The 12,504-nt window shown below is 36.7% G+C and overlaps 1 protein-coding gene across 1 annotated transcript in view; it reads right to left on the bottom strand.

Annotated features, from left to right (window-relative positions):
- Positions 1 to 12,504, bottom strand: part of LOC124594477 (centrosomal protein of 76 kDa-like) — a 131,218-nt gene that overhangs the window by 28,554 nt on the left and 90,160 nt on the right. Inside the window, exon 7 of the mRNA XM_047132856.1 lies at positions 10,241 to 10,362. Within this exon, the coding sequence (XP_046988812.1) occupies positions 10,241 to 10,362 (122 nt within the window). The remainder of the gene's footprint in view (positions 1 to 10,240; positions 10,363 to 12,504) is intronic.

Genomic DNA, 12,504 nt, shown 5'->3' on the forward strand with positions numbered 1-12,504 from the left:
ATATCAACATCTTTAGAACAATGTTAAGTAAGGAAACCTGGAATGAAACCCTACAGGCCCAGAGTGTAAATGAAAAAATATGATGCATTTATTTCAACAATTAAGTATCATTTTAATGTCGCACTTCCCCAAGTAAAGAGATAAGAAAGGCAGCAAGATCAAACACAGTGGATTACCAGTGAAATACTAGAACAGCGAAGGAAGCTTCAGGATGTGAGATGGATGGGCAAAGCTGAAAACCATAAAATGTTAAAAAAGAAGTACAGAAAAACAATAAGAGAAGCCAAAGCAAGAGCAATTGACACCACCATAGTGAACTCAAAAAACAAGGCAAAGGCAGCTTGGAATGCAATCAATGCTGAAAGAAAGGAAAAAGATGGTTCAAACAAAGAAGAAGGTATTAGGTCAATTAAAATAGACAACACAGTTGTCACAGATGTTATGGAAATAGCAAACATACTGAATAATAACTATATCAGTGTAGTAGAAAACTTAAAATTGGAAAGAAATAGTCAAAAATAGAAGGGTATTAAGGTACCAAAAAGATCATGCAGTACTATGTTCTTAAAACCAGTCACGGAAGATGAATTGCGGAAAACTATACAGAAACTGAAGTCCAAGAAATCAGCTGGTGATGATGAAATATCAAATCACGTAATAAAGCTGGTATGTGAAGAGATAATAACACCACTGCTGAACATAGCAAACTGTTCTTTCAGAGATGCAATTTTTCCAGAAAAACTGAAGATAACGAAGGTAGTGCCAGTGTACAAGAAAGGGTGTAAGGATGATCCCAACAACTACAGACCAGTTTCACTGATATCAGGTTTCTCAAAAATCCTAGAAATGCTTATGTATACCAGATTAGTTAACTATATCTAAAAACAAAGATGATGTGACTTACCAAACGAAAGTGCTGGCAGGTCGATAGACACACAAACATACACACAAAATTCAAGCTTTCACAACAAATGGTTGCTTCATCAGGAAAGGGGGAAGGAGAGGGAAAGACGAAAGGATGTGGTTTTAAGGGAGAGGGTAAGGAGTCATTCCAATCCCGGGAGCGGAAAGACTTACCTTAGGGGGAAAAAAGGACAGGTATACACTCGCACACACACACATATCCATCCGCACATACACAGACACAAGCAGACAAGATATATTTTTCCCACGTGGAATGTTTCCCTCTATTATATTCATAAGATTAGTTAACTATTTGGACAAACATAACATTCTCATACCCTCACAACATGGTTTCAGAAAGGGTAAATCTACAGAATCAGCGATTGCCAGTCTAACAGAATACATTTTACAGTCCTTAGATGAGAAAAAGGTTGTCTCTGCAATGTTTCTGGATCTTTCAAAGGCATTTGACACCATTGACCATGAAATGCTGATACAAAAATTAAGCAACTATGCCATTCGGGGGCAACGAAGTGAATGGATAAAATCATACTTGTGCAACCGCAAGCAGTATGTATCATTAGGAAACTCGTACCAATCAGAAACCAAATCCATCAAATATGGAGTGCCGCAGGGTTCAGTAATGAGGCCATTGTTATTTAATGTGTTTGTTAATGATATAGGTGTTGAGGAGAAAGAAAAGAAAATATTGTATGCTGATGACATGACAATACTAAATAGTGACCAAAATATGGAACAGCTTGAGAGAAGAGCATACATATCTGCAAATGTCACAGCTCAATGGCTGTTGGAAAATGAACTAGTTATAAATTTAAAAAAGACTATGTATGCAGTGTTTAAAAACAAGGAAAAGGCTGTAGACATGGATTTAGAGGTTGATGGATGGAAGAAGTAGAATCTGCTAGATTCTTAGGTATTCTTGTGGATAATGAACTGAAATGGAAAAAACATATTAATAATGTCTGTAAGAAACTGAGCTCTGTCATATTCTTAATGATGCAGCTATCACAGTATTCAGACAAGAACCTTCTGTGTACAGTGTATCATGGACTTTTTGAACCATACTTACAGTATGGAGTGACTGTGTGGGGAAACTCAAACAAACAAGAGACAAAACGAGTGTTCACATTACAAAAAAAAGCAATTAGAACCATTTTAAGAAGAAAGACCTCTGAAACGTGCAGAAACTGTTTCAAGAATTTAGATATCTTAACTTTTTCATCGTTGTATATATACAAAATAATAATGTACATCACAAAAGGTAGTAAGGACTGGATTACAAATGCTAGTGTACACACCCACAATACAAGAAGGAAGAATGAAGTACGGAGCATACCCCACCGACTGGCAATGCTAGAAAAAGGACCCCAGTACTCTGGTATCAGACTACTAAGAAGTCTGCCCAAAAACCTGCAAGATAGTGTACTTCACAATGACTTTCCAAAGAATCTTAAAGACTATCTCATTGAAAAAGAGTTTTACAGTGTTGCAGAATACTTATGCTCATCAAATTTGTATATATTCTTACTCATTATCAGTGATGTAAAAATGTAAGTTAAAGGTGCAGAAAAATAAGTGATAAAGAATGTTAATACTTTGACCTGTCCTATATTACACGTACATTTACTTTACACAATGTAATCTTACAGGATCAAATAAAATTCAATTCAATTCAGTGACTTGAACCATTTTGCAGCACTGCCCGTGACACCCTAGAATTCTAATTTATTTAAAAGGATGTTGTGGTTCACACAACTGAATGCCTTTGACAAATCACAGAAAATACCTGTTGCTTGTAACTTGTTATTTAATGAATTAAGTACATTTTCAATGTAGGTGTAAATAGCCTTCTCGATATCAGAACCCTTCAGAAATCCATACTGTGTTCTTGATAATATGTTATTTGTGGTCAGATGGTTGAGAATCTGCCTGTACATTACTTTTTCTAAACTTTTTGAGAATGCTGGCAAAAGTGAAATCGGTCTGTAGTTTGATGGTCTCTCTTTATCCCCTTTCTTGAATAGAGGCTTAACATCTGCATATTTTAGCCAGTCAGGAAATGTTCCAGTTATAATTGACTGGTTACACAGGTAAATTAGAATTTTACTAAACTCACAAGAACATACCTTAATTAACTTTGTTGATATTTCATTGTAACCACTAGAATGCTTTGTTTTTAAAGATTTTATTATGGAAGTTATTTCTTTTGGTGAAGTGAGTGACATATTCATGTACCTGAAGCTACACTCCTGGAAATTGAAATAAGAACACCGTGAATTCATTGTCCCAGGAAGGGGAAACTTTATTGACACATTCCTGGGGTCAGACACATCACATGATCACACTGACAGAACCACAGGCACATAGACACAGGCAACAGAGCATGCACAATGTCGGCACTAGTACAGTGTATATCCACCTTTCGCAACAATGCAGGCTGCTATTCTCCCATGGAGACGATCGTAGAGATGCTGGATGTAGTCCTGTGGAACGGCTTGCCATGCCATTTCCACCTGGCGCCTCAGTTGGACCAGCGTTCGTGCTGGACGTGCAGACCGCGTGAGACGACGCTTCATCCAGTCCCAAACATGCTCAATGGGGGACAGATCCGGAGATCTTGCTGGCCAGGGTAGTTGACTTACACCTTCTAGAGCACGTTGGGTGGCACGGGATACATGCGGACGTGCATTGTCCTGTTGGAACAGCAAGTTCCCTTGCCGGTCTAGGAATGGTAGAACGATGGGTTCGATGACGGTTTGGATGTACCGTGCACTATTCAGTGTCCCCTCGACGATCACCAGTGGTGTACGGCCAGTGTAGGAGATCGCTCCCCACACCATGATGCCGGGTGTTGGCCCTGTGTGCCTCGGTCGTATGCAGTCCTGATTGTGGCGCTCACCTGCACGGCGCCAAACACGCATACGACCATCATTGGCACCAAGGCAGAAGCGACTCTCATCGCTGAAGACGACACGTCTCCATTCGTCCCTCCATTCACGCCTGTCGCGACACCACTGGAGGCGGGCTGCACGATGTTGGGGCGTGAGCGGAAGACGGCCTAACGGTGTGCGGGACCGTAGCCCAGCTTCATGGAGACGGTTGCGAATGGTCCTCGCCGATACCCCAGGAGCAACAGTGTCCCTAATTTGCTGGGAAGTGGCGGTGCGGTCCCCTACGGCACTGTGTAGGATCCTACGGTCTTGGCGTGCATCCGTGCGTCGCTGCGGTCCGGTCCCAGGTCGACGGGCACGTGCACCTTCCGCCGACCACTGGCGACAACATCGATGTACTGTGGAGACCTCACGCCCCACGTGTTGAGCAATTCGGCGGTACGTCCACCCGGCCTCCCGCATGCCCACTATACGCCCTCGCTCAAAGTCCGTCAACTGCACATACGGTTCACGTCCACGCTGTCGCGGCATGCTACCAGTGTTAAAGACTGCGATGGAGCTCCGTATGCCACGGCAAACTGGCTGACACTGACGGCGACGGTGCACAAATGCTGCGCAGCTAGCGCCATTCGACGGCCAACACCGCGGATCCTGGTGTGTCCGCTGTGCCGTGCGTGTGATCATTGCTTGTACAGCCCTCTCGCAGTGTCCGGAGCAAGTATGGTGGGTCTGACACACCAGTGTCAATGTGTTCTTTTTTCCATTTCCAGGAGTGTATTTGTAAAGGCTAGTTTCAGATATTCAAAGGCATTATTTACTGATCCTGACAATCCCATTCTATCAGTAACAGATATAAAGTACTTGTTAAATAGATTTGTCACACTATGCCCATCAATTACTAATGTGTTATCTACCCTTAGTGCTATTTGCTCCTGTTCCTTTCTGGTTCTACCAGTCTCCTCTCTCACTATATCCATTATTGTTTTTATTTTGTTCCCTGACATTGCTATCTTCTTCTTGTAGTGCGTTTGTTTAGATGTCTGAATTACTTTTTTTAATATTTTACAGTATTCCTTGTATTTAGCTAAATCATCAGCATTGGAGCTATTCTTGGTTGACAGACACATTTTCCTTTTTGTCTTACAGGAAATATTTATTCCTTGTGTAATCCATGGTTTTATTATAGACTTCTGTTTAATTTGAGTAACTTTTAGAGGAAAACAATTTTCATACATGGTACTGACATTGTTCACGAATGTGTTATATTTTTCATTCATGTCATGAGCACTATAAACATCTTTCCAGTTCACATCTTTGAGCAGTTTTCTAAAACATTCAATTTTTGATTGATTGACTACTCTCCTGTACTCAGATTTAGCAGTCTTGATAATCTGCTTAGAATTTACATCTAAAACAAGGAGCTGCATGTCATGATCTGATAGTCCATTTATGATATAATTTTGTTCCTTTGATTTGTCTATAAAAATGTTATCAATGGCTGTCCTTGAGGTTTTGGTGATCCTAGTTGGAAAGTTTACAGTGTGAGTTAGATTGAAAGACAACATTACTAACTGCAGTAAATGTTTACTGGAAGATTGCATTAGAAAATCTGTGTTAAAGTCAAGTTTGTAAAATGACAAGTACTGTTAATATTCGATGTAGAGGACAAAACCTTTGAAGGTGAATGCATAATGATCCCTAGTCTAGAAAAAAATATACACTATGTCTGCAGATTTATAAGACTATGTAATTGTGTTTTGTTTTTCATGCATTTAGTGTGTAAGATGATGTGATTTTTAACATTCTGTCTTCTCTATTGACTAAGTTTAAATCTGTTTGTATATTCAGAAAACTACATAGTTGTGTTTTGTTTGTCTGGAATTTAGTATGTAAGATGATGTGATTTCTAGAGTTGTGTCTTATCTATTGATTGAGTTAAAATCTATGATACACTATATACTTATGTTCTGCAATAGACATGTGCATTAGAATTTGCTAATTTTGTGCCATGAGACTAAATTAGTATATCCTTTTGCAATTTTTATATGGGACAATGTTCATAATATGTACTGTAAAAGTTAGGGTTAGTACCTTAGCATATCTGTGTGTAACACTTCATTAGTTCATTTTTATCATTGCATTTAACTCTGTTCATTAATGTTTCATATGTGAACACTTTTTAATTTCAACTGACATAAATCCCACGTTATTGACTTTGCAAATGAATAGGGAGAACACATCTTGTATGCTGTGAAGAAGGTATTGAACAGCATATTTCATACACAAAACAGTGTTTCAGGATTTGATGTGAATGCTAGACAGGAAGTTAGCTACCCACTGAAGCATTTGATGAGAACTCTAGGGAGTAAACTGAAAGATGTGTGCAGATCCTCTCCCCACACTGCTGTATGGCTGTATCCTACTGCACCAGTCAACTTACAAGAGATCATAGGTGCTGGATAATGTACTCGAGCATCTGTCAACTACATTAGTGTTGTGACTGATATTTGTGAATTGTTAGCCAAGACTGCTAAAGACAGCGTCATTCTGCATAAATGCATGTTTTTTCAAGTAGGGAATTGACTTCCCAACACATTATGTATGTAACTTTAAGTCAGTATGTATTTTTTTATCAACTTTGATGAATCTTCTAGGTCTTTATGTTTCTGGGTTAGTTTATGTGGACAGTCAGCAAATAGTATGGAAGGCATTTACTAGTATAGTCATAACAGGATGCATACATGTTTGCTTTCATACACTGATTTTGGTTCTCAACCAACTCGACTGTGTCATCATTCAAAGCTAATTCTGTTTACCTGTATTTATCCCGAGTATTGCAATATTGTATCTGATTGGAACTTGAGTTGTGGACATACTCATGCTTAGCTCTGTTTTGGGTACCCCTGGCTTTCGCAACTGTGTGTGTGTGTACTCAAGGAGTGCGTACAACTATTGATTGAGGGTAGATTCTTCTTATAATTACCCTTTGCATATAATTGAACTTAATGATGTGATTATGAGCTTTATTCATTTTGTTGTGTCAAAACATTTTTTTGCTGGTTTTTACCCAGTGTGGTCTGGATTCATGGGTCAGTCCCCACATTGTAAACTTAGGCTCTAATATTTTTTCATTATTTTGTCCTTTAATGAATCAACATACCCTTAAATACTATGGTTTATGTGGCTGATTAATTCCTACTCATGATTGAGTATATTCTACTGATCTGTGCCCGTCATCGTGAGTTTTTCGAGTCAGCTCACTCATCATACACTTAGGCTCTGAAAATTTTCTCTTCTCTTTTCAAGATTCTGAATGAGTGATTTCATGGATGTAAACTTACAATCTGTAACTCTAGTATTTTACATTGTCTCTGTATTTATTTCTATTGTTTAGTGTTTTGACTTTGTATTTTTTGTCTTGCAATAGTATATTCCACATATCTGAAAATGTGAATGCCATATCCTGATATATATGTACAGATTATGATTTGTATAGCAGATATTTTTCTTATGTTTTCTGTAATATATTATGTATCAGATACTTATATACATCTCTATATTCTCTATTTTGGCTTCATTTTGTACACCTTTTGGCAAACCTTGTAGTCTGTCACAAAACATTGTAAACACACTGTTTCCAAAATTTGAGAGGGGGATTTTGTAATGGGACACCCGTCTCTAACTTTTTTTTATCTATATAGCCAAGACCTAATATTTTTGAATCTTGTATAGGTGAACATTATCTCAGCTGTTTAACTAAATGAATTTCATTTCATTTTATATACAATGTATTATATTTCAGGCTAAAATGTATAAAAAAATTAATTTGTTAAAATCGATATATGCTGGCCCTATGTGTGCAGTTGGAATTACTCTTCTTTTAGAAACATTTGAAATTATGAAATAGCTGACATCCTTAAAATTTCTATTATTAATTTGCACAATCTGATGATATTTATTAGATTCATTTACAAAATAATGATACGACTTGGTGATGAGCCTTCTTTTGTCAAGAAAGTTTGTCAACTCTTTTGTTTTGAAAACTCTTTGGAATACTGTTAGTACCACAGAATGTGTTGAGTAGTGGGCATGGCTCTGAGGGAATCGAACGTGTTTTCAGTTTAGGCAATAACATTGTAATTGTTAGTTTTACGGAAATGGAGATTGTAAAGTCAGTGTGATATAGAAGAATGTGACATAATAAAAATAAAATTTTAAAAAAAGGTGCAATCAGAAATCACGCAACAGGCATTCTTAATATTTATCTAGCCACCTGGAACCCACGAAGTTAAAAAATTTCAGCCTCAAGAATCTACCCCTAGACATACTGCACCAAACGAGAAAACGAAGGTAAGTAAAAAAATGTATTTTGTACATCTTACTCCTCTAGAAGCATTTAAAACAATGTAATTAACCTTTTTGAAGAAACTGAAAAATTTAATGGTGATGTATTGGAGGGAAAGATTACAAGGCTTAGTGGTAAAGTGTGAGACTGCATATTCAAAGAATTCCTGTCCATTACTATTATTTCTGTCTGTCATTTATCATTTGTTTCACCTTTGGCAGTGTTTGCTGATGTGAAAAATATTGAGTTACACCATGGTCCAAAAACCATGTTCAGCTGTAGGTACCCTAAAACTAGCTGGGTAAATCAGTTCAAAGGAAGGAGGAAGACAACAGTGTATTGCCTTCAGGAGAGCCATGCCTAGTAAAACCAATGTGGTGTCCAAAACAACATCTGGATTGATGACAGCTTTACTTACTATATGTACCTCCAGCAAACATTCACAGGTCCTATAAAAAGATATGAGAGTGGAGTCAGCTGAGACAGAACCTTGAATGCCTGACCAAATTTAATACAAACAGAGTGCAGCAGATGCCTCTCATATAGTTCTTCTTGCAGCACTTCACAGCAGTATTCACTCATTCCTTTGATACTTAGCCCCCTTAAAAGATAAGGGGTTTTTTATACAGGCTTCCTCCATTCCTTCAGTCTACACAGTTAAACCAAGATTCTCATTCCACACAATATTTCACTGTCACTGCAATCAGTATTCATGAAAGTATGCCCAAGGTTAATAGAAACAAAGAACTGACAATGCTTAACAGTCACATGTCAGGAACCTGGGTTCCCCAAAACCGACCATGATTGGCTGAGCTCCTTAAAGTGTTGCCATTTGGCACAAATCAGGTACAAGAGAAACAGCAGTCATTAATACAAAGAATCAGACCACAGCAAGCAGCAAGCAGCATATCATCCGAAAACTTAAAAGGATAAAGACATATAAACTGGATACAATCAAAGAGAAAACTTAGATGTAACAGGAGAAAGAAAAACAAAAACATAAAACAAAGTGAAGACTGTCTGCCTCAATATTGTAAACTTCACATTAAGAATCAAACATCTTAAATAACATATCTTTCCAACCTTGTTATATGGATATAGAGAGATTACTCTGAACATAAAAACAAATAAAGAAAACTACACTATTTAAAATGCAGATGTACAGATATAATGTTTTCTGTGTTTATAAAGTCAGAAACTCCTGCAATAAGTAGAATCATCATAAAATTTCTAATATTTCTGTGATTTGTTCTGATAACGTACACATCATGCATGGGGAAAACTTGTGAGCAAATATTTAAAGCATCGGGAAAATACTTAACTCAAAAACTTCATCAACATTTATAGGAAGTTTATTAAGCTACTTCCATTGTGATAGATTTATTTACTTGTTCAGCACATACAAAGGCAATCATTCTTATATTAATTACAATACACTTATACAACTATGGTAACAATACTCTTATAATACTATACAACATTACAAATACTCTTGAACCACTTAACTACAATGGCCAGATGCACTAACGCCTCCCAGCTCACACAAAGGCAAATTGAGCATTGTGGTAGAGAAAGAAAAGGACTGCCAACATTGTCCTCAAAGGCCTTTGTATAACATGAGGAGGAGGAAGAGGAGATTGTTGAAGGCTATGATAATACAACCCAGAGAAAATAAACATGCAATGAGTGCAAATAGAGTAAACATGATTGAAGATACCTCCAGGTTATTCTGAAATTGCTGGTGGGGTAGCAGGAAATTTATTCAAATCTAATCATCCTCTTGCCAACAATGAACTATTTTACTTCAAAATGCCTGGTCTTCTTGCTCTTAGCTAACATGATACCCTGCAGTTGCCAGTGAGCACATTTCTTTAAGGCTGTTTTGAGTACAATGACAATAAACTGTACATTAAAATAATATACACTTGTATAATTTTAGCCAAAAATTGTGTTGGGATTAAAATTCAAAATCATTAAAATATGCAATTAATACAGCAATGGAAATCTTCTCATTCCATTTACAAGTGGTCAATCTATTAAACAAACTCTACAATTTCAATTTGTTGTGTTTTTTTGTTACCTGTACTGATGCATAAAATTGCCTGTTGTTGAAGACACTTCCAATTGTCTTGTAGTTATGATCAGCTTTTTTATTGGGTTGTACTTTGCCACCACAAGGATTTTCATGTCTATAGCGAGTTCCTAAAAAAAGAAAAATTAGTTACATGTTCCAATGGAAACTTTAGAATATAAACCAAGAAGTTAATTTACAGGTTATCAACTTCATGTGTATTTGAATATTGTTGCTGCATGCTGACCATTTACAGAGGTGCTCACATTACAGGAAAGAATATTCACTTTAATAATTACAAAAAATAACCTGCAAGATTCTAAATAAAAATACTTCTTTGGAATTAAAGAAGTAGCCCAGAAGAAACTGTTTCATCTTATTTTTCAATTTAGCTGTGCTATTTATCAGCCACTTAATAATGTTGGGTAAGTTCAAACATTTTGGTAGCAGCATTATTCACAACTTTCTCAGCTAAACTCAGTTTTAATGGAGGTATATCTGGTATTGCAATTATGGAGATCCCTCTAATGAATTATTTACAACAAAAAATTATGAAACACACAATCTACTGTCATCCTCTATGCAAAATACATAATCCTGAAACAACTGTCTACACGACACTCATGGATGAGCACCACATATAGAATAAAATGAATGGTCATTTTTCCATACAAATTTTCATTAAATATACAAAGTTTCGTAGCAATGTGGAACCATAATTATTTCATGAACATTCAAAAGGACAGATAATATATTGAAGGCATTTGCTGGCTGTAAAACTATCACATAGAAATGAATACAAGTGTTGACTGCTGCTGGCATTTATTTATTCTAATTTCAATATTATTTATTTTACTTACAATATTATTTATTTTGTAGCATGGCTCAAAAAACAACAAGTGCTGAACAGGAAACTAGATTAAGGGAACAGAGGAATATAAAAATGGAACGGCACAAGCAACGAAGTAAAATGTGTACATAAATTTAAAAGAAACAGAGGATAAAATAAAATTCTCAATATGACCATCAGTTATGAATCAGAATTCATTATGTCCCAAAAGGTCCTTGAAATTTTACCAAGACTGGACTGTGAACCTGAGGTCTGATCATTTTCACCTAAATCATGAAGTGAGCTACAGAAAGTTTTCTTGCATGGTCAGTATTACTGTCTACATTGCCTCCATCACATCTAAAACTTAGAACATATGAAGCAAAGTTCAATGCCAGCTACAGTAAAACCCTTGTCAAAGATGAGCATCAACCAGCAATTTAAGTCAAAAGTTAACAGAAATACTACAAACTGATATTGAATCTTTGACAGATCTTGTATTTAGTTAATAAAAGTGTAAGTTCCTCAATTGTTGTTTATTTGGTTCCTAATATGTAGGTGTAGTGGCAATATATTCCTCTTAATATTTACAGTTTCTTCTGCAAACCAGATATGATATGACTAGTAAAGACAGTAGTTTTTCAGATTGGCTTTGTTCATTTCTGAGACCAGTTTCATATATCAAAGTCAAATTGTCCATGTTGAACTTTATTGTGGATACTATGCTGATACAATCTGGAGAAGATCCTGAGAAATGAAAACAGGTGGCAACTCAGCCTTCTACTTGAATGGATAAGGTTTCACTAGAATGGAATCTCTATTTACTCCTGACTTCTTTCTTCACTCAAAGTATTCATTTTTCAGTGTCAGAAACTGTAATTTAATATTTCTCGTACAGTGATAGGGTTACCACATTCTAATTTGGAGCATATTTTCTACTTCTCTTTTTTCTAAACCTTTATGAGAGGTGAAATTTCAGTACTGTCGATTGACACATACAAAAGCACACACATTATTCTACCGTCCAGAACTATCAATTCGTTCCTAGGGGAGGAGAGGCAGGTGGGTTCGGAAAGATTATAAAGGAAGGGCAGGTTCTCAGACCACAAGATGTAGGGGACCTACTTGTCGCATATTGATATTTCATCTCCTGAAGGTACATAAGGGCCAGAAATTCTGTATAATTTTGTGGTTTTCTTGAGAGATTTTTCCATTTCATACAGTTGACAATGACATACACTTTTCTATAACTTTATGGTCATGCAAATGATCACAGAATATATTCTGGATTGTGTATTCTTTTATCAGACCCTTGAAAGAGGGAAGAACAGAGCAGAAGCTTTGTTTCTCTATTTAGGGGAACACAGACAGCATATCACACAACACAATGTACGAAACAGCTGCAAAAAGATGAAGGGGAATAGGAGGCTATATATATGAGAAA

This window comes from Schistocerca americana, chromosome 1, assembly GCF_021461395.2.
Source record: "Schistocerca americana isolate TAMUIC-IGC-003095 chromosome 1, iqSchAmer2.1, whole genome shotgun sequence".
Classification (NCBI taxonomy): domain Eukaryota; kingdom Metazoa; phylum Arthropoda; class Insecta; order Orthoptera; family Acrididae; genus Schistocerca; species Schistocerca americana.